The following is a 21,722-nucleotide window of genomic DNA, read 5'->3' on the forward strand; positions in this document are numbered from 1 at the left end:
TTGTGAGTACCCATAGGTTCATAAACTTATAAAACTCTTCTATACAATTAGAGAAGCTCTCTCTAATAATATAACTCATTAATTTTGTTATACCATATGTGACTATACAGTATTACATATTAAACTCAAATATAGACTATACCAGAAATTCTTAGGAGCTAAACAATGTAATAAATATACATAAGTATGTACACTGCGTCAAAACAGAGAGCCCTGACGACTGACTCTGCGTGGCAAACCGAAGTTCTGGTAAGCCCGGATTTGACCACCGATGGTGGCTGTAACGATAACCATTCCCCAAGCCGTTGGTTGAGCCAAATGAGTTCCATGACTGCCGCTACCATCAAACCAAGACCATGAAGATATCCGAGATGAAATCGATATAGAAGGCGAGTCCCCAGGCTTTAGTGACTCTCCAGCATTGTTCTCTGCTTCGTTTTGCGGAACATGTGTCGCAGGTTCATCTTCTTGATGTTCTTCTGTTGCTACACTCTCCGTGTTGTTGTTGTTGTTTTTCTTAGGTAACGGTGGGAGGCCGGATTTTTTACCTGCCGTTGCGTTGTCTTGTGTAGTAGTAGTGGTTGAGGGTTTCTTCGGGTTTTTCTTGGCTTGGGTTTGTGTGGGTGGTGGGGGTTCTCCTTTTACAACGCCATGCCAAGGTATTGCCACGGAGACGTCTTTGCAAGGGAAGGTTTCGAAAGAAGTGCACATGGGGATGGTTTTTCTACCAGTGATTCCAAGTCGTGGCTCCTCGTGTTTCCACACGTAAACCAGTGAGTCTTCGCTTGCGCAGACAATGTGTTTAGCATCTAGCGTGTAAGATGCTGTCATTTGGCTGCATGTGTTTTTGAAACCTGCAGGTTTATTGAACAATACAAGATTTCTAAAATGTTTACTTTGTGAGATCAGACTAAGAAACGAATGAATAGCTTCAGTCTCACACCTCTGAATTTTTGAACAAGTTCAGTACCGTCAAGAATCCGAATGCGTGAATCAGCAGAAGTTACAAGCACTTCTGATGGATTAATTGGCGAAAACTGTTTCATGCAAACTCAAAAGGTCAGTAAGATTCTTCTCTGATAGAAACCAGCAAACGAAACATCGTTTAAAAAAGAGAGAGTGAAACCTGGAAAGCTGTGATCTTTTGAGCTTGAGCTTTCTTTTTGTTTTGCAGATCAATATGGTTTGTTTGCTCCAGCTTGCAATCTGATCAATTAATATAAGCAAAAGTTATGAAGAGTATAAGGTCAATAACTAAACATAGTTACGAAAATAGAATTAAGTTTTTAGTCAATATACCCTCTGCACTGTAAAGCCGACAATTCCCTTTATGTGATCCAACAAATGCAGCCTACGTACCAAAGAGCATATAGATATGGTTCTCGATTCCATGTATATGATTGTTAAGTGAAGAGAATCATGTACCTGACCATCAGGAGCGTAACAAACGGCAGTAACCATTTCATTTAGATCAGTCCACTCCACTACTTGACGATTTGATATATTCCATATACGGATCTTGGCATCAAGCGAACCACTTATGAAGTAATCTTCATCCAATGGATTAAACTGTACACATGTAACTGAAAACAAAAGAGAGAAAGGCATTAAGCTCCGAGAATTGTGAGTAGTACTAAAGACATTTCTTATCTTACCATAGTCATTGTGGGCAAACAGTTTTAAGCAGCTTTGAGTTTCCATATCCCATAACCGCACGGTTTTGTCCTTTGAAGATGAAAGCAATAGCTGCATGAGAAAGGATGGTTAAGTTTAGTAAATAGCAAATCCATGTCTGCTTGCATCAATGTTGGCGAGAAAGGAACCTAAACTCCTAACCTGTGACCGTGACCAGGACAAGTCCAGAACATCATCCAAATGGCCAGTGAAACTGCATATGGGTTTCTCTGATAATGAGAAGACAGTTTCAGGCGGATGGACATAATCTGGGATCTGATTCCCTTTCCTAATCGACGGAGCTTTCCCTTTTTTCTTCTTCTCATGTGCCACTTCTGCTGCATCATCACCACCTTCTGAACCAGACATTGAAGGATGAACCGGTTCGTTCGTTGGCAAGATCTCACATTCTTGAACCTCCCACACATGAATAGCACAATCCTCCCCTCCGCTTGCCAACAAATGCGAGTCATGACTAAACTTCATAGTCCAAACAGCTCCTTGATGAGCTTGAATCTCTTGGCACAGATGCAAAGCGCTGAGCTCTTTGTGAGACTTCCCTGAATGCCTCACCTTCACCCATTGATTCGTCTCGTCGCTGTTCTTCTCCTGCTGCTGCTGTTGTTGGTCCACTACTCTCAGGCTACTACTACTAGTAGGATCTTTCTCTTTCTCTTTCTCTTTCTCTGGAGGAGCCTTAGAGCTCATCGAATGAGCAACGCCCTTTATGTTCTTTAGAAAAGCAGCTCCTCTCTTCTTGCTCTCTCTCAAGCTCTTCGACACGTACGAATTGAGTTTACTCAAATCAATGGTGGAATTCGCGTTATCTCGTCGCATGAGGTCCTTTACGATAGACGAGAATCCAACGCTCTTCTCGAACTCCTCCATCGTCAGTTGCTTCCCCGTTTGCAGATCGCTGAGACGGTTCCACGCCCCGTTCTCTCCGTACTCCTTCACGATGAACTCTTTCCCTGTGTCCAGATTCTTTATCAGGAAGAAGGCGCTGAACTGTGTATTCGAAACCACCGTTGAGAGCTTCTTCGCGCCGCCGCCGCTGCGTTTCTGTGCGTTCGGCGGCGAGGCGCAGACTCTCGCGCGCGGAGGTCCAACCGCAGACGCGGTTCTGGTGAGACGCGATTTCGACGTCTTCCCTAACATTTCCTCTTTTCTTATTTTCTCAGCGGAAGTGGCTTCGATATCGGAATCGGATCTGGACCGTACGATCAAAACCGACATCTGCGGAGATCGTTGATCCACCGGAGCAGGATTAAGATCCGGCTCCTCGACCTTCGCTTCCACAACGGCTTCTCCTACGATCTCAATCGCAGTAGGTTTGCTGATGCGTTGGATCGAGATGGATCCAAGCATGCTCTTCTTCGACTCGAGCCCCATTCCATCGCGGAGCCTACGACGTCGCTCCGTGATGGACCCCGGCGCCGACATCCAGATGTCGAAATCGGGGGACATGCCCGGCTCGGGAGGAGCGGGACGAGCGACGACGGCGTTAGAGGAGAAGGAGATCCGGCAGTCATCGAACTCGCCTTCCTCCTCGTCGTCCGAAGAATACGCCAAATCGATAGGAACGACGGTGGAGATACGGTTAGAGCTCTCGAAGAAGTGATCGTCGTCGTCGTCTTCAACCTCGCCTAACCCCGCCCAGTTCATCGCCATTGTCTTCTTCCGTTCCAGTTTCCCGTTCCCGCTCGCGCCGCCTCGATTCGCCATAGCTGTACATCGGTTTCGGTAATCTCTCCAGATTCAAATTTGAAATTTTGTCTTCTTCTTCCGTTCTTTGTTTTGGAGGGAGGGAGAGAGAGAGAGAGAGAGAAGTGGAAAGGAGGGAATCAAGGGAGCCCTGACATTATCAACGGCGGATCCGTGACCTCTCATGATCCGACGATCCACAACTCGTCTGTATATTCACGCAGATGCGAGAAGTAGCCCATATAAAGCCCATGAGCTTTACTTTTTTCATTACGGCCCATTTTATAGAATTTCCTTAATTAGATGTTTCCTGAAAGGCCCATTTTATAAACATTTCTATAATTAATTACATGTTTGACAAGCATTGGAAGGTTGTGGCCCATTTTATTAACAGATTATCTCGTTGACAAAAAAAAACTCCGATTATTTCTTTTGATTAATGCTAATGTATTATTCTGTTCAAGACAGTTTTATATCTGCAATTCTGCATTCATGAAAGTAGAAGAATATATGTACTACTATCTAATTATTGTATTTTTTATAAACTTATTCTTCTTGGTTCATGTGTAACTTAACCCGGTATAATATTAACGGCACACACAAATAGATTAAAGTATAATATTGATCAATTCATCGATCATAACAATGTGTACGCAAAGAAGGAAGCATGATCCAGAACGAAGGATGTTTGCTTCCACGGCAAAATTCTTAATTTCTTACTTTTTCCTTCTAAGTAGTATAAGATATTTTTTTAAAAGACTGATTACGTAGTAATAGGTATATAATTACAATATGGTGTAATAGATTTGTGTTATGGAAAATGAAGAAAGAAAATGTGAACCTTGCTAATATATAAAAGACGAAAATTTAAAAGATCATATTATTTTCAGAGCGAAACACATTTTAATATGTTATAAAATAATCAAATAAAAATCTGAATCATGCAATATAAATTGACATTATACAAATTAACAAATTGACATTATACAAATTAACAAATTAACATATACTCTTTGATCAAAAAAACAAATTAACATATACTCAAGTATTTTTGGGCGAACGGTACCCATTGTTGTATATATTACAAAAATGAATTTGTGTTTTGTATGTATTGAATCTTCAGGTGTATATTCTGTTTACATGCAAACTTTACATAATATTTATGGATTCATGTTTTCTTATTAAATTTTAATTTTCTTGAAAGGCATATATTAACAAGATCTTGTATGGTTGTTTTTGACTTGGTTAACCATAAATAAAATATCAATATTAGTATTTATTTTCTACACCCTCACTAAATATTAAGAAAAAAATCAAAGAGGTTATTGAAAAGGTAAACTAGTTTTGAAAACTATGATATGAAGAGATTTCGACTTTATGAAAACTAAAGGATTCGTAATGTGACCATAGTTTTATTGTTATCAGCATGCCACTTGTATTATACAGGAAATGATAAAAAGCTAGAAAATGAAGGAAAGATTCGAAGGACCAATTACCACCACAGTCATAAAATTAGGAACGATCAGTAATCTTGGTCTTCTTATTATTATTTCCGTGACTTCTTGATCCTGCGGTTCAACTCCTCAAAGAACATCTCGATTTCACGGCTAAGATCAATGGGTATACGGTTAACAACATTAACCGGCGTCAATTTTCTTTTCATCCCGGAAGATCGGTTTGATTTTGGTTTCATGGGAGCTGGTGGGCATAACGCCTCTGGAATCTTGTGAGCGGACGATGTTGGAGTCTTGCACCCATCCTCTTCGTTGACCGTTCGCTCTTTGTGATCAGGAACATCCAGTTCTGGTAGAGTCGGTAACCAGTTCTTATCTATGTCTTCTTCTTGAATCTCCTTGACGCAGCTGGTCTCTGCCATTAGGAGAATTTTAGAGAGAGAGGAGAGAGAGAAATAGATAAAATTTTAGAGAGATAACGTGCGTTGGATCCGAAACTTGAAAGCCACCATTTCAACTAACTAGTGATCTGTCTCCCAAGTGGCGGGATACCAAAAAAAACTCTATTTTATTTGATTTTTTGGGCTGAAAGCTAATTTTCTTAGTATATTATATGCTCATTATATATATACATATTATATAATGCTATCTCTATGAGAATTTTTGCATGGTGCTAGAAAGAGAATTGTTAATGACAAATCAAATTGTTTTGTTAAACTAACAGGGAATTAATTGATCACTAAACCAGCACAATTTAATTCTTAGAACCTATAAGCTTTCGCTGCAACATATATGTATCTATATATCAAAAGTTCAAAACAACCATCCATATATGAGATAAACGTTTTAAACCTATATCTTTTTTCTTAGATCATGTTTATATTTATACACCAGGAAACATGATATGAAGATTTTAATTCTTAGGTTTATATACTTAAGTTTACCAAATCAGTAATAAAAATATTTGCATGCAATATATAAAACTTTCATATAGTTGATAGTTTTGCTACTCATACATCAATACTGCTTAGTTTCTGTAGAGGTATTGTAAAGACATGCAATTTTCTCGATGATTTTTGTCAAAAAGAAATAATGATGATTTGGTTAGTGTTGTTTCTTAAAGAAAAGCATATCTCTTTCTTCTACTTTGACTTGAGGCTTTTTGCATTATTGTATTTTTAGAATTTATTACGAAATTTTAATTAAACGAAAATAAAATGAATATCGATCGGAAACTAAAAGGTAAATAATGTCTCCACAAACTTTGATGCAAATCAGACGCACGTGCCTTTGCCGTGCATGGGACCTCGAGATACATTTTGAACTTTTATGTTTACGACAAAAAAAATTTCTATGTCTAGTTTCTCATGCTTGGTCAGACGATGTCCTAACAAAAAAAATTTGGCCGATATCGTGAAGAAGAAAAAATTGACATCGTGAAAAAATGGAAATAATTGTCTCAATGCTTCATTTATCGTGCACGCAAGCAATGAAGCACCCACTAATTATGGACTTCTAACTAATTTAATTGCTGATACTTGTCAAGTTGTCATTGTTCCTTCTCAATATCAAACACGAGAAAGTTAATAATATTATATTTTATTTATATTTCGAGAAAATGTTGCATAATACTCGCTACAGAAATTATAGTTTAACTCTAAATAACTTTGTAAAGATGTTATGCTGAGCCTGAAATATAGAAAAACAAAGATTACAAAAATATACAGAAAAACAAGTGATACAAATACACACTTTTTGGACAAAATATAACGACACTCAGATTTAAGTTAATATTGTTAGTGTTGTTGTTATCATAAAAATTGAACTCTCTTTGTAAATTAAATTTATTCTTGATACTAGTTGAAAATTACAACTTTGGATTCCTCATCCAAAAATTGAACCACTATATATTTGGTAAACTTGCTACACCTCTCTAAACGACGGCCACCAACGCCACACTCCAAAATAATAATAAAATTAGGAATAATATGTAAGTTTTAGTATTATGTTATGTATGGATTAAGTTAGTAGATCAATTGAATTAACGAGGGATAATGAAAGATTGGCTAAGACATGTGGTGGCAAAAAATACACGTGGCCGCGATGGCTACGCACATGGTTGATCATCATGTCCTCCATCTTTCAAGTTTTGTTATTATATGATCACTGTATAGTATAGAGTCATACCGAGAGAGTTGCAAACATGAACTACTAACATGTTTTCCCATTAATTTAGGCAATATGAAAAGAATTACAATTTCGTACAACCGAAATATACAAACTGTTACAAAGCAGTACACTAAACATTTGTAGTTCACTAACAAGCTAAAAAAAAAGACTTTATATGTGCTAATATATCATTTACAAAAAGAGAAACTTGTATTAATTATTTATACTATTTCTAATTCTAAGAGTTTAATATCACTAAAAAATTATATACGAGTTACTTTTTAATTCATACTAATTAAAAATAATTAATATCCAACTCGAGTATTAAAGAACATTTCATCAAGTTACATTATACATAAAATTTTAAAGGTTGTTTCTCTCTTTTTTATATAGCAAAGCTGTTGTGCTTTCTACACATGGAGAGATAAACAATTGAGATACTTTATGACATCATTCGATGCTGCTTACACATATTTGAATCAAATCTCACATGCAAATTTTGGGACCATCTCTTTTGCTTGGTTCTACCCACGCCATCTAGTGATCATCATCAATACCACATTAACGAGTAAATTAAAAACCCCATTTATCAAATAATCATTTTAAGTAAGATACTGAGGAAATTACTAGCTCTATTTAGCAAAGTTCTAGTCTCCAAGCTGTTCCGCACTGCATTTCGTAACGTATCAATTGAAGTTGTTTCATATTTCTCGGTTTGATTATTGTTGTTATTGGTATGCAAGTTTTACATATTTGTTTGTTTATTAGCTAACTAATGATTATTTTTGTTATTTATGTTGATGTCATAAATAATAAAATCTCTTAGAAATTTGTATACCATATGAACTATGATGTTCTAGAGCTAAGTATAGTTCTCCAATTTTGTAAACAAAACAGAAACAGCCAGCTTATGTATGGAGTTTTACTCAAAAGCACTAACATATAAAATTTAAAGTCAAAACATAAAGTATTAAAAAAATAATGATTTGGGATCTGGGTCAGAGACTCTGCTGAAGTGCTTTCAATCTTAAAAGCTTTCATTTGTGATTCCCTCATCTTTTGATACAAATGACTTTGCAGCGTATATTCTCAAGGCCACCAGACAGCTTTATCGTCCATTTGTGTAGGACATGCTTAGTCTTGTTCCTCTCTAATAATTACTAACTAGATTTTGACCCGCACGCCCGTGCGGATTATATTTTTATAAAATATGTTGCTATATATTTCTCATGTCAATATTAGAGTTGGACAAAAAAATCCGAATCCAAAAAATCAAACCGATTCCGATACAAAAAATAAGTAATAAACCCGAACTGAAATTGTTAAATATCCAAATTATTCAAAATTTTGGTATTTAAAGAATTTAAACCGAAGTACTTCGGATACCTGAATGTTTGAAATATATTTATATACTTATATATATTATTATTTTAGATTTAATGTCTATAAAAACATCGAAAACATATATGGTTCTTTTAAGTTTGTTTAAATAATTGAAAATATATATAAATAGTCCAATATAAATATTTAAAATAGTTAAAGTATACTCAAAACACCAAAAATATTTAAAAATAACTATTGATTCTCTATCTAAATATCTAAATCAAACTAAATTATATGTTAAGTTTAAGTATGCTAACATATGTTATTCAAATTTATGTAATATAATATTTTGTTTATAGATTTTGAGAAATTTAAAGTATATAATGAATTTAAAATACTTTAAATGGGTTATCCGAACCCGAACAAACCTGCAAAGATCCGAATCGAATCTGAACCAAAATTTAAAAATATCCTAATGAGACTGGAATCTTTGACCCCAAATACCTGAAACCCAAACAGACCCGAATTGAACCTGAATGGGTACCTGAACGCCCATCCTAATTCACAATCAATTTTTTTTCCTTCAAAAAAACAGAGCAAACATATAATTAATAGTATTTTATATGTACTATCATATAAATAATCACATAAATTATATTTTAAAAATTTAATGTGAAATATAAAAATCATGATTTAAGTCGGTATATGAAATTTGACTTCGTATTGTATTTTTGTTATATATATTGAATAATTTTTTTAATAATGTGTATTGGAAAATAATTTAGTAAAAATATTTTTTGAATATATGTATATTTTGAATCAATTTTTGATATAAATCAATTTTAAATGATTTTAAATATATATATAACATTTAAATTTTGTTTTATGATTATTTTATACAAATGATATTTTAAATAATTAAATTAGCTCATTTTTTATATTTAAAAGTTTTCCCAAATAGATAGTTTCGTCGTAATATAATAGATTTTCGGAGATTTCCAATTTTTTAAATATATATTTTTTTTTAATATAATGCTATATATGTTTACAAACAACAATATATTCTTTTTGTACTGCTATTCATGTTTTCAAACAAACTTTTTTTAAAAAATTGTTATTCATGTTTCCAATGAATCTATTTTGAGACTGTTATCCAAATTTCCAAACAAATATTATTTTTAAATTGTAATCTATGTTTCCAAAAAAACTTAATTTGTAGTTTAGTTTTAATAATACAGATACATGTGATTTAGGAAGTAATAAAAGTCTACAGGCTGGTATGGGCTCTTGTTAATTTACGACAAAGACTTTTCATAATGTCTTAAAAGAAGGATTAGTTTTAATGTCAATGGCATATACTTGTAATTATTGAGGAACATTAAGGTTTAAATAAAAAGTGTACTTCAGGTTTAATAGATTAGATAATAGATTTGATAATGGCCACCCATTTTTGTGATGTCCAAAACTTTAATAATGCGTATACTACAACTGAAGCTACTTTACATGAATTATATTCAGTGCCGGTCTTCAGATTTAGAGGGGCATATGCAATTTATTAAATTTTCAGCTAATTTTATTTTTTATTTTTACAGATTTGGGAGTTAATTTTTTTTTGGGTCTATGTCTATGTTTAAAATTTTTAGAAATGGAATACCAATATTTCATTCCACTTTGTCTAAAACGAGCGCTGATTATATAAATAGTTTCACATTTTAAAATATGAAGTGGATAATGTTGCCCAAAAATATATAAAGTGGATAACAAGTGCTTTTATTATAATAAAAAGAGGTTTTATTTTATTATTTATTTATATATCTCTTCAAAAGTCTTGGGGCGTAACTAGGTTTGCAAGAAAACATGGAGGGTCTAATCGAAATATACATCAGTTGATAAAGATCTGGGAGTTATATATTAGGTACCAGGCCTATTGGTACAACATGATTTGGGCTTTATCCATAAAACTAGCAAGGCCCAATTCCAGTCTAGTTGCGTTGATTTCCGATCGACTCTTTTGTTTATTCGTCAATCGAAATCTCATCGTCTTCAGCTCACTCAATTCGATTTCAATGTTATCGATCAAAGCCATGATTGATCCGCGAATGTAACCACTCAAAGTAAGTAGCTGGGTGGCTTCGGCATTCATATTGGAGAAAGTAGAAAAAAAAATGGGGAAGTTAGCGGTTGCAGCAATCACGAGCTTGTGGGTGATTCCAATGTCGATCATCGTCAACCACATTGTTCCACGACCCTACATGGTAACATCAAGCAATCTCCTGATTCAAAAATGATTATGTTTGATTAGTGATGCATCCCTGTGAATGTTTTACAGGACGAGATATTCCATGTGCCTCAGGCTCAGCAATACTGCAATTGGAATTTAATGAGCTGGGATCCCATGATCACCACCCCACCTGGATTGTAATGCTCACCACTCTCTTTTCTAGATTCTCAAGTAGTTAAGTCTAAGGATTTATCACTGTGTGTGTGGTTTAATGCCAAGTTCACCTGAACCTGTTACTTGTTTATGTTACTACTATATATAGAAATTTTATAGATTTTATTTAAACTTTGAATCTTTTCGAAGTGGGAATGTTGATTCAAAAACTTGTTTTTGTTTTGTTTTGTGGGTGCAGATACTATCTTTCACTAGCACATGTTGCTTCTTTGTTTCCAGGAATGTTGTTGATGGGAACTACTTCTGATTCCTTCTCAGAAGCTTGTTCTACGTCTGTCCTGAGGTCCACTAATCCTGTTTTTGCAGTATTGTGTGGTGTTCTGGTGTTTGAGATTATCAGATTCTTGGGGCCGAATCTCAGTGATAGAAAAGCAACTCTAATGGCTTTGGTCATCTCTCTTTACCCTCTTCACTGGTTCTTCACTTTCCTCTACTACACAGATGTTGCGTCTCTCACAGCTTTTCTTGCCATGTACCTCGCTTGTTTGAGGAAAAGATATTTCCTCAGTGCTTTCGTAAGCCATTTGAATTAGTTTGTTGTTTTGCTGTTTGAATCACAAATACATTTTCAAAACTTTTTTTTTGTTTTCCTTGCAGTTTGGTGCTTTAGCAATATTGATCCGACAAACAAATGTAGTCTGGATGCTGTTCGTTGCGTGCTCAGGTGTTCTAGACTTCACTCTTGACTCGCCAAGGCAAATAGAAAAAGAAAAAGTAGATCAACACTCGCATCATCAGTCCAAAGATGGTAAAGAAGCAACTCTAAGATCAAGTCTCAGAAAAAGAAAACCTGATAGCAGCTTGGATCCTTTTGACCGTGCTAAATCTATTTCTTCAACAGAGGATACTTCAGGTATATGGCTAATAGTTTTGACTGTATGGCTTTTCTCAAGCATGCTCATAAAATGTTCCTCATTACATATCGTTTTAATGAAAACAAACGCAGGCTTAGTCTATGATGTTTATGCTGTAATCTCAACATCGTGGAGTTTTAAGTGGAAACTTTTGGTCACATTTAGCCCTTTTATCGTGGTTGTGATAGCCTTTGGTGTATTTATCATCTGGAACGGCGGTATAGTCCTAGGTATGGACTATTGAGATTTTTCTTTTTGTCATTTTGTTTAACTAATCACATCAAATTCAAAATGGCAGGTGCAAAAGAGGATCATGTAGTTTCACCACATTTTGCGCAGATAATGTATTTTAGCCTCGTCTCTTCACTTTTTACTGCTCCTCTACACTTCTCAGTAGTTCAACTGAGAAATCTACTCCAAGAGTTCAGCCGAAACAGGCCATTGAGCCTTGTACTAACTTTTGTGGCTCTATTAGCCGGTTTAGCCTCTGTACACTTTTTCAGGTTCAGTTTCTTGATACCTCTCAAAAAAACACCATAAGGTCTTCTTCTACACAACCTCTCATTCTCTTTCTTTTCTGAAACGTATTTTGCAGCTTGGCTCATCCTTATCTTCTAGCTGATAATCGTCACTATCCCTTCTATCTATGGAGGAAAATTATCAACGCACATTGGTTGATGAAGTACATGTTAGTCCCGGTTTACGTCTATTCCTGGTTCTCGATCTTAACTTTACTAGGTATGTTTAAAACCATTTCGTGATTTTCCTCTCTGTTTTGATGGCATTGTGAATTTGACTTTTGGTTGTTTCTGGATCCGACAGCAAAAACTCGAAGGAAGATATGGGTGTTGGTATATTTCTTAGCCACATGTGCAGTTCTTGTTCCTACGCCATTGATAGAGTTCAGATATTACACCATTCCGTTTTATATCTTCATGCTTCACTCGAGTGTCAGAAACAGCAGTTGCGCCACTTGGCTTCTCACTGGAACGATTTTTGTATGTATAAATGTGTTTACAATGGGAATGTTCTTGTTTAGACCATTCAAGTGGAGCCATGAGGATGGTGTCCAGAGGTTTATTTGGTAGTTTTGGACACAAAAGGTTAATGCTCTGTTTGATGTATAACTACAGTTAGGTTCCGTAGCATCTGGTAAGTTCATGATATATTGTTGTTATCATTTCAACATTTTAGCAAAAAAAAAGAAAGTCATCATTTCTGTCTTTACATGTCTTTTGAGCCAAAATCTTTAAAAGCAATCAGCTTCATTAAGAATCTCTGACCTTAGTCCCCCGGGCTTTAAATACTAAATGGGCTACGAAATGTAATGGGCAACATACTAAATGATGGGGTTATCTCTTTTTATTATTTATAAAAAAAAACATAATAAAACAAACGGCAAAGTTCATGTTACGCACGCTTCCGGTCTCTCTGTCTCTTTCGTTTCCATGGCAATGACGACGGAGAAGATGCTCCAGGCAACATCCTAATGACATTCATAACGACAATGTAACGACATTAACTCCGTTTTTCCTCGTTTATATTTGTTTTTGTTTGGTGATTCTTTGGTTGGAAACGCCCTTTGTAATATCAGATATTTTGTTTATGGTAACTGATCAGATTATCTCTCATGTATTGGATCTTGATTTTTTTAGAAGAGTTTTTAAATCCATATTATCTCATGTAATTTACATTTGAGAGTTTCATTTCATTTCATTTGGGATCCCCCTTTGATAACGTTTCATGTTTTGGAACTTTGCTTTCAGGTTTGATAAAATTTTGTAGCCTGGATTGAGTTTTTTTTTTGTTTTTATAAAAGATCACAACTCAGACAATGGGGAAGAACTTGCGTCAGAAAGTGACATGCTCCCCAATACAAAACCATCCAGGATTCATGTGGGGGCTATTTGACATTCTCAAGCATAACCATTGGCGTTACATCAAGAAACGCCTTCCTCACAAACGACCCCTTGGTGCTGGTAGACGAAGTGAATCTCCTGGTAAGCATAACCATTGGTGTTACCATCAAAGAATTAGCAGTCTTATATAGTCTTCTCATCAGACTATGAAAATTTCATAATTTTCAAATAATTATGAAATTTGAAAATTAACACAGTTACATCACCAGATAGTATACCCGTATCTACTAAGAGCAAGGTGGATGATAAATCAAATGTAGTAAGTCGATACAAACTTCAATGTGCATTGGTTTATTAGCATAAAAGTTACATGAATCATAAACGCATATTCTCACCTTCATTGCTTCAGGACTCTGGGCAAAGACCAAAGAAGCCTCGTTCTTCTGCAGTTAAGTCCAAAGAGTCTCCTAAGAAGCAGCACAGTTCAGAGGACAAGTCCAAGAATCTCAATTCAGAAGAGAAGAGGAGAAGAACACATTCTGAGATCAAAAGATCTGTCAAAGCTTTGGTTAAGTCACTTGTAATAGAAGACAAGTCTAAGAGGAAGAAAGGTCGTCACTACAGAACCTCCACTTATCCTATCCAATCAAACCCAAATGAGAAAGCGTCGACGTTGAGTGAAGTAGGCGACTCTTCTGAAAAAGATTCCTCAAACAATAAGATCGTCATTTCATCCTCCACTGGTTCCTTGAACCCGCTTTACCTCATGTCCGAGGAATCAAGCTACAGCGACAGCGAAGAGTTCAAGTTAGAGAACACCACCACCATCCCAGTTGATGATGAAAGTGATGATCATTCCAAGAAGAGGAAGGAGGATGAGAGATCATCGCCTACACAGTCAAAAGCATGTCTTGATGCTCTCAATCTGATACACATGAACAGAAACTTCTTGTTAAAAGTTTTGCAGGATCCAGGCTCTCCACTAGCCAGGCATTTCCAGAGAGAGCAAGCTTTTAGCTCCAAGACCATGAATAGAGCTGGATCCTTTCCTGCTACTCATCATGGTAGCAACACAGAGGATCATAGTAATAATGTAGATGTTACGAACGAATCAGTGGAGAAACTTGCTGCTGATGAAGAGGGTTACAAGAGGAAGAGAGGAAAGAACCACCAAGTGGTGATCAAACGTTTCAAGGATCTAAGACAGAAGATAAAGCATGTCATCATCAACGAGAACAAGAGCGAGAAACACCGTATCACTATGGATGCTGTCTTAGACAAAGTGCCTCGAAAGTATGGTTTTTCTAAAGATTTGAGACAAGACATCTTCTCTCGCAGTTCTTCTGCTAAGAAGGAAGGTGCGAAACCGAGGCAGATAAGAAGGACATCGTCTCTGTGTGGATCGGTTGATAGATATCTTCAGCTGTACGAAAAGAGCTTCCAAAAGAGTAAAAGCACTTCGGAGAAATCGAAGGTGGTGGTGGAGTCTGAGGAGGAACCAGCGTTGTTGTCTTGTAAGATAGTTCCTAAAGTATTGGGAAGGATTCTTTCGTTACCTGGAACCAAGTCTCCTTATGCTTTGAAGACTGAGGACCTTTCTAGCCTTTTCGAAACTTCGAGTAGATCAATAGAGCAAGAACAAGATGGTCTCGACGACATTTCAGAGATCTCATCAGAAGATCGCTCTCTGTCTTCAGAAGCAGGAAATCCGACAATGATGGCTGAGACAGAACAAGACAGAGAAGTCTCTAGGCTTGATGTTGAAACTGGACCAAAATCTTTGTATGAATCATCAGTAGACTGTCTAATTTTTGATGAAAATGCTTCTGAGTCTCATATCTTACGAGGTATCTTCAGCATCAAGTCACCTTGTCCTCTTGTCTCTTTTTTTGAGAATGACAAACTTTTTTTTTTTTTGCAGAATTGGAGGTACAACAGGACCCGGACACAGAGACTTGTGGAACAAGCAAACAGTTAGAAAGCATAACAGCAGAAGCCATAGACGAGTACCTTCAGATAGACGCACAAGATAAAGTTAAATTCAACTATGTAAGAGACATTCTCGAGATCTCTGGTTTCAACGCACCTCAATCTCTCTCAATGTGGCAATTAGATTACCAGCCGTTAGATCCATTAGTCTACCAAGAAATGACCACAACAGGATGTATGATCCAAGTTCCAGAATATTCAAGAAACTATGATAATGAAGAGGAAGAAGGAGAAGGAGAAGAAGGTGGTAACTGCAACCGCTTGCTTCTCTTTGATCTAATCAACGAGGTGCTAATCGAAATCTACGAAAGGTCTTACCATTACTGCCCTAAGCCATTATCGCCCCTATGTAGAATCCATCCAATGCCGTTGGGGTATAGTGTTTTGAAAGATGTTTGGGTTAGGATAAACTGTTACTTGCGTTACAAGCCACATGATGAGCAGTCGTTTGATGAGATTATGAGTAGTGATTTGAGGAGAGATGCTGGATGGATGGATTTGCAGTTTGAGAGTGAGTGTGTTGGGATTGAACTTGAGGATTTGATCTTTGAGGACCTTCTTGAAGAACTGCTTGTATCCGGTTAAGAACTCTGAATCACTCTTTTTATTCTGTTTGAGTTGTTATTTTTTTTGCTTGGAGTTTAAGGTACATAAAAAGAAAACATGTGTTTGTATGAGGTTTTTAAAATACTCCGTCAAATTAACGCAGCTTCAATAACCAACATAGCCCGTCTAGCTCAGTTGGTAGAGCGCAAGGCTCTTAACCTTGTGGTCGTGGGTTCGAGCCCCACGGTGGGCGAATTTTTTAAAGGTTTTTGGAATTGTTTTAGTAATTTTTACTAGGAAATCAACAGCTTTTGCATTTTTTTTTCTTTATCTATTTCCTCCAGCAATACAAATATTTATCCATCTTTATCTTTGCTAGTTTTTTTTGCTACTGACTCAGAACTATAGCTCTATTTTCATTTATGGGTTAAGAGTTTTTTTTTTTGGAATTGTTTTAGTAATTTTTACGAGGAAATCAACAGCTTTTGCATTTTTTTCCTTTATCTATTTCCTCCAGCAGTACAAATATTTATCCATCTTAATCTTTGCTAGTGTTTTTTTTTCCTACTGACTCAAAACTATAGTTCTAGTTTCATTTATGGGTTAAGAGTTTCTCATGACCAACAACCACAACAGATTTTTGGTCATATGTCACGATAGAAAGACTCAAACTAGATATTAGGTTAACCTAAATGCCCCAATACTACATTTTTTTTTGTTTTCTTCACCTACATACTATTTTCATACAAACACACTCTTTCAACTTTTTTTCGTAGGGATTAGACTTATCGACACTGCCATATATATTCTCATATGGATGGTTCTCCTAAGTTTACACATATCGATATTTATAAAGTGTTTCAAAAAGAGAGATTCGAATCGAATACCCACATAGAACGGACAAGGTCGATAGTGAGCCCACCTCAAGCATGTTGGCTTATCGTTTTTTTAGGACTTTCACTTCAATTTGACTTTGTTGTCTCAAGGGCAAACTTTTGAACGCTACTTTCCTTTTGCAATATCTTGTTTTAGAGACTTTCAAATCGGATCAACCAAAGTAATTTAATCTAAAACTGATGCCAAAATCCTGAGCAAGTGAACAAGACAAAACCATTATACTATATCCGCATAACTAATGATGAAATATATGCATTTCTCATAATTATTCCATAAATTATACTCTTTCCGTTTCCTAAAATTCTACGTTCTAGAAAATAATTTATTTTAAAAAAATATTTTTTATTTTTCAATGTATGTTTTATTAAGTAATCGTTAACTTTCAAAAATTTAGTTGCATTTATTAAATTTTTATTGTTTTAAAATTGTGAAAAAGATAATTATGCATATATGAATAATATTTAATATGTGTTTTATTAATATGTATGAATATTTAGCATTCTAAAAAGATGGAGTGTATTTGTAACTTTTATAGTAGTTAAAGAATTCAGAAATTTTGTCTTTACTGACTATTTTTAGTTGTGTGTTTTGTGTGCAAATCAACTCCATTCTCAAAACTGCAATTACGTATGTGTGTGGAACGTTTATTTAGGTGGGATAAGAGTGGAACAAGATGGTGACAAGTGGACGGTTTATATTTTCTTTCCGAGCCTATAAATAAGGAGTCTCCTCCGGGATTTAGTTTCATTCGCTAACTGTTTTAAAAAGCTTCTTCTTCAAGGCAAATTAATATCTTCTATCTTCGAATTCTCAAGAGAAAATGTCTTGCTGTGGAGGAAATTGTGGTTGCGGAGCTGGCTGCAAGTGCGTTGGATGCGGAGGGTAAACTCTCTACTCTGATCACCTTTCTTTATATTTTTCTTTTTAATCGGACAAATCTGTTTCATGCAGCGTTCTCTGTGTCAAATCGTGACTATGTTGGTGTTTTGATATTGAATTTGGAGATAAAACTTAATTCATTTTCACGTTTTGGCTTTGTGCAGTTGCAAAATGTACCCAGACTTGAGCTTCTCCGGCGAGACCACCACCACCGAGACTCTCGTCCTCGGCGTTGCTCCGTCGATGAACTCTCAGTTCGAGGCTTCCGGCGAGACTTTCGTTGCCGAGAACGATGCCTGCAAATGCGGATCTGACTGCAAGTGCAACCCTTGCACCTGCAAATAGATAACCACACAAACCCCTAAGAGTCTTGCAATAAACCTTTATGTTATGTGTAATAATAATGGCTGATTTCTCCGGTTGTTTTGCCGGCGACAGTGAGTCTTGTTCTTCTGTGTCTGTTGTTATGGTTTGGTCATGAGATATCTCTGTAAGTTTTATCTTTGTGACTATTAATAAGCCAAAAGTATTATGGGTCTGAGTATTAGTTTCATTCAGATATTTAAAGTTTGCTTCTTTCTTAGTCAGTACAGAGCACAAGATCAAACTTAGGTACACAATAACAGACGATCATTAAAATGTAATACTTCGACACAAGTTCTTAAAAGAACCAACGAGTGGTGTTGTATGGTAGAGACAGAACAACTAAGGTGTTGTTGTTGTAGCAGAAACTGGCTTCTCAAGAATCCCTTCTGTGGCTCTCTTGAACAAGTTATGCACCTGTCTTGAGGTGAAACCGAGCTTCTCCAAGTCAGCAAGCTGTTGAATGGTAAAAGATTTGGTCAGTAGATGAATGAGAGTTGAAGTTTAGCTCCCAGGCACACAGTTTCTGAGGAAGAAGAGTGAATGTAATACCGATTTTAGAGGGCTTGTTTCTCTGAGTTCAACAATGTACTCAGCCATCTTCTGTCCAATCCCCTTGAAAAAGAAAAAAAGATACGAAACAGAGTCATGTGAAGTTAAACCAAATATTTGATAACGGAAGCAGAGACTTTGTGAATTTATTGTGACGATTTGAGTTTGTTCACATGTAGATTTTTTTACCTTCAACTCCATTAGCTCTTCCCTGTGTGTTCAAAAGGTAGACAAGCGATGAAGTTAGTTCTTGTGTTATCCTAAGAGTTCCGAAAGAGCAGACGAAGTGGAGAATGGAGATTATTCTTTACCTGTTTGCTGTATTCAGAAAGTGAATATACTCTCTTATCAGAGAAGTCTGTGAAAAGAAGAGTTGCGAAAAAGGATCAGATGTCTAGTTATTGTCAATAGAATAGCACATGTTTGTGGAAAATATTGATTCGTACCTTCACATTAGTGCTCCAAGCATTAAACTTCTGGCATGTGCGACTCATCTGCATATTCTCAGCGTTTGCAGGAATCATAGGTGTTTTTGGGGTCATCGGCTTGAGAATTGTAGAGCACTCATTCGCATTTGAGGTTATCGGAGATAAAGCTTCTCGAACAGGACTGAGTTCACATACCAACAGACTCTCTTCGCCAGATGCGTCTCTCTCATTTTCTTTGGTTGGAGAAGCTAACTGAAGATTCTGAATTGGTTCCTGGATCATTCAAACTCGATTACTTGAGTAAAAGTTTTAAAGTAAGCGTCAATAAGTGCATAGATCGATGTTTTTTCAACAATGGCAGCAAAATAGAGTACCAATAAATGTGAAGCAGCAAGATTCTCCCCACCAAATAAGCTCCTGGGAACCACAAATGTATCCCTGTGTATGGATATGCTGTCAAGCAAGAAGTTATAGGATGTGGAACATTAAGGACACAATCGTTCAAAGTGTTACCTCTGCCCTGTGCCAGAAAATTTAGCGCTATTTGCAGTGGCTGATCTATGACAGCAGAGTTTCTTGACCGAGCTTTGAGAAAATGAAGGTTGCTTTGTACTAGTCAGCGGAGAATGTATTGCTGCCATCACTCTATGGGAGCTTTTCGTCTTCCCTTTTGATTCCAGCCAAGATTGCAGTTTTGCTTCCATATCTATCTTAACCTTGGGAGTCTCCACCTTTGGATTCAAAGATATATTGTTTGAGATGTGCCTTGACCTTGCAGCCAAGCTAACAGTGCGAAGAGATTCTTGGTATTCTCCCGGATTCTGAAAACAGCAAAACAAAAACAAACATTAGCCACTTAGAAAATGTCCTGATAAACGCAATGGATTCCAGTGAACAACAACAATTCTTCCTACCAGACAGGTGACCATGAGAGCTCTACTTGTTCCTCCAAGTGAATCCTGCAGTATTCTAGTCAATTTGCTTTCCCTGTAAGGCACTCTTGGGAGGTTACTATTGAGTGCATAGACCACATTGGACAATGCAAACAGTGACTGATTAATCTTGGCACTCTCTTCTAGACGGATTCCTTCATTGCCTGTCCTTCTATTGTCTTCGCTACCTGCTTAACCCATGACATAGTTGTTAACATATTAAAGATAAAGAACGTTAAAGAGAGGCTTCTATAGTTTAACTATGCAATTAGATACTTGGAAAATGCTAAGAAATTAACCTGCCAGATCAATCAGATTGATTTTCCCAGTGGCATTCCCTTCTGAGATAACTGAGATCACTAGCACCCCATGGCTTCTACTAGAGACATCGTTTAAACCAGTGTGTGCGACTTTTCTCCGCTGAAGACCGCATGAGTACACCTCGTGAAACTCAGACATGGAGTTAACTGGGATACTAGAGAGCCCCTTAAGATGAACTTGTCCATCCTTATCGTCCCAAACAGCAATTTCGTTGTCTTTGACTTGTAGGAGATCCCAACATCTATCCATGTAAACTTCATAATACGAAATTTCTGCTCTACTTCCCGTCTTGTCGCACATAGACAGAATGGTGGACATAGTCAGTTGCATGAGGCCAGGCAGATCATCAGTTCCCTGTGACAGAGTTGAAACCACACATATCATTCACTACTAGAAGGAAACAGTTTACAGTAAACCACAGAGCAGTTTTGAGGAAGAGCTATGCTGTCAAAGCACATTTCAGAGATCAACATCACAAAAATCTCACAAGAGGAAGCTAACCAAACGAACACAAACAAGATATCACTTAAAACCTCTCGATTTTCACAACCCTAAAATCCAAATCTAAGGGAAATTGATAGCAAACCGACCTGCATCGTAAACGTTTTGCCGCTTCCAGTGGCTCCATAAGCAAGAACAGTAGCGTTGGAACCATGAAATATCTCAGGAATCAGAGGATTTACTTCTCTATCGAAGATCTGCTTCACATTCTCGTCGCTATTCCCGTAAAACGCATCCAGCTGATAGCATTCGCTGCGACTGCTCTCAGAAAAAACAAATACGGATCACCAAATCAGTAACCGAGTTTCGTTTATTTGAAAACTTCAATCGAGTGATGAAATAATCGGAAGAGGCTTACCAGCTATCGGGATCCTTGAGGTAAACCGCCACTTCGCTGGAGTCTCTACCATCGCCGCCGTCGATAACGGAAACACACGATCGGACGTCGGAAGTCTCCGGGGGAAGAAACGGACGAACCCTAGCGATGACCCTAACCTTCGAGATCGAAGGCGAATCGGGAACTTTGGGTTTCACTGGAGTGGTTTTCGAATCCATATCTCTGTGTGATGATGGTGTGTGTGTGAGAAAGAGAGAGAGGGAAAATGGTTGTTTTCAAAATTTGAGTTTGTTTTGAAATTGCTCTTCTTTTTACTTTTGAGAAAGAGCTCACTGATACGATGACGCTTTGCAATCGCGCATTGTTCCAAACGCTAACACTCTTATCTTGCTTTTAAAGACCGTTAAATATCTCCCTTTGTCGACGTTTCAGCTTCCAAGGCCTCATCACGTCCGTTATATCTCATTTACGGTTTGCTGTTTGGT

The 21,722-nt window shown here is 36.8% G+C and overlaps 6 protein-coding genes and 1 non-coding gene across 13 annotated transcripts; 4 read left to right on the forward strand and 3 right to left on the reverse strand.

Annotated features, from left to right (window-relative positions):
• Positions 1 to 17: 17 nt before the first annotated feature.
• LOC108844160 (uncharacterized) lies at positions 18 to 5,014 on the reverse strand. The gene is made up of 8 exons (XM_018617376.2): positions 4,875 to 5,014; positions 1,837 to 3,688; positions 1,656 to 1,746; positions 1,426 to 1,583; positions 1,300 to 1,351; positions 1,127 to 1,206; positions 944 to 1,037; positions 18 to 854 (listed from the first exon to the last, which is right to left on the reverse strand). The coding sequence occupies exons 2-8, from the start codon at positions 3,397 to 3,399 to the stop codon at positions 199 to 201; spliced, it is 2,694 nt and encodes an 897-aa protein (XP_018472878.1). The 5' UTR covers positions 3,400 to 3,688; positions 4,875 to 5,014; the 3' UTR covers positions 18 to 198.
• Positions 4,769 to 5,671, reverse strand: LOC108846320 (cyclin-dependent protein kinase inhibitor SMR3). The gene has a single exon (XM_018619545.2). The coding sequence runs from the start codon at positions 5,252 to 5,254 to the stop codon at positions 4,925 to 4,927; it is 330 nt and encodes a 109-aa protein (XP_018475047.1). The 5' UTR covers positions 5,255 to 5,671; the 3' UTR covers positions 4,769 to 4,924.
• A 4,658-nt stretch (positions 5,672 to 10,329) lies between these two features.
• Positions 10,330 to 12,856, forward strand: LOC108844297 (dol-P-Glc:Glc(2)Man(9)GlcNAc(2)-PP-Dol alpha-1,2-glucosyltransferase). The gene is made up of 8 exons (XM_018617526.2): positions 10,330 to 10,579; positions 10,654 to 10,742; positions 10,958 to 11,294; positions 11,377 to 11,632; positions 11,726 to 11,863; positions 11,932 to 12,136; positions 12,229 to 12,371; positions 12,456 to 12,856. The coding sequence occupies exons 1-8, from the start codon at positions 10,490 to 10,492 to the stop codon at positions 12,719 to 12,721; spliced, it is 1,524 nt and encodes a 507-aa protein (XP_018473028.1). The 5' UTR covers positions 10,330 to 10,489; the 3' UTR covers positions 12,722 to 12,856.
• A 165-nt stretch (positions 12,857 to 13,021) lies between these two features.
• LOC108845686 (uncharacterized) lies at positions 13,022 to 16,223 on the forward strand. 5 transcript variants are annotated; one of them, XM_057004513.1, is made up of 5 exons: positions 13,022 to 13,142; positions 13,400 to 13,633; positions 13,750 to 13,811; positions 13,902 to 15,339; positions 15,414 to 16,223. In XM_057004513.1, the coding sequence occupies exons 2-5, from the start codon at positions 13,468 to 13,470 to the stop codon at positions 16,064 to 16,066; spliced, it is 2,319 nt and encodes a 772-aa protein (XP_056860493.1). In that variant the 5' UTR covers positions 13,022 to 13,142; positions 13,400 to 13,467; the 3' UTR covers positions 16,067 to 16,223. The 5 variants fall into 5 exon arrangements, with proteins under 5 accessions (XP_056860493.1, XP_056860494.1, XP_056860496.1 ...); XM_057004514.1 differs by having other exon boundaries at positions 13,023 to 13,142; positions 13,453 to 13,633; positions 13,750 to 13,808; XM_057004516.1 differs by having other exon boundaries at positions 13,023 to 13,142; positions 13,453 to 13,633; positions 13,762 to 13,808.
• TRNAK-CUU (transfer RNA lysine (anticodon CUU)) lies at positions 16,208 to 16,280 on the forward strand. Its single transcript has one exon. It is a non-coding gene; the product is annotated as a tRNA-Lys (tRNA).
• Positions 16,281 to 17,646: 1,366 nt separating this feature from the next.
• LOC108847270 (metallothionein-like protein type 2, MT2-4/MT2-25) lies at positions 17,647 to 18,344 on the forward strand. Its single transcript, XM_018620472.2, has 2 exons — positions 17,647 to 17,806; positions 17,968 to 18,344. The coding sequence occupies exons 1-2, from the start codon at positions 17,745 to 17,747 to the stop codon at positions 18,146 to 18,148; spliced, it is 243 nt and encodes an 80-aa protein (XP_018475974.1). The 5' UTR covers positions 17,647 to 17,744; the 3' UTR covers positions 18,149 to 18,344.
• On the reverse strand, positions 18,333 to 21,680 carry LOC108846928 (kinesin-like protein KIN-10B). 3 transcript variants are annotated; one of them, XM_057005576.1, is made up of 12 exons: positions 21,553 to 21,680; positions 21,259 to 21,459; positions 20,990 to 21,158; positions 20,378 to 20,753; positions 20,061 to 20,266; positions 19,660 to 19,967; positions 19,521 to 19,584; positions 19,165 to 19,419; positions 19,030 to 19,076; positions 18,908 to 18,929; positions 18,719 to 18,781; positions 18,333 to 18,622 (listed from the first exon to the last, which is right to left on the reverse strand). In XM_057005576.1, the coding sequence occupies exons 2-12, from the start codon at positions 21,453 to 21,455 to the stop codon at positions 18,509 to 18,511; spliced, it is 1,821 nt and encodes a 606-aa protein (XP_056861556.1). In that variant the 5' UTR covers positions 21,456 to 21,459; positions 21,553 to 21,680; the 3' UTR covers positions 18,333 to 18,508. The 3 variants fall into 3 exon arrangements, with proteins under 3 accessions (XP_056861556.1, XP_018475612.1, XP_056861557.1); XM_018620110.2 differs by lacking the exon at positions 21,553 to 21,680 and having other exon boundaries at positions 21,259 to 21,526; XM_057005577.1 differs by lacking the exons at positions 18,333 to 18,622; positions 18,719 to 18,781; positions 18,908 to 18,929; positions 21,553 to 21,680 and having other exon boundaries at positions 19,026 to 19,076; positions 21,259 to 21,527.
• Positions 21,681 to 21,722: the final 42 nt, after the last annotated feature.

The sequence above is a fragment of the Raphanus sativus genome, chromosome 3 (assembly GCF_000801105.2).
Source record: "Raphanus sativus cultivar WK10039 chromosome 3, ASM80110v3, whole genome shotgun sequence".
NCBI lineage: Eukaryota > Viridiplantae > Streptophyta > Magnoliopsida > Brassicales > Brassicaceae > Raphanus > Raphanus sativus.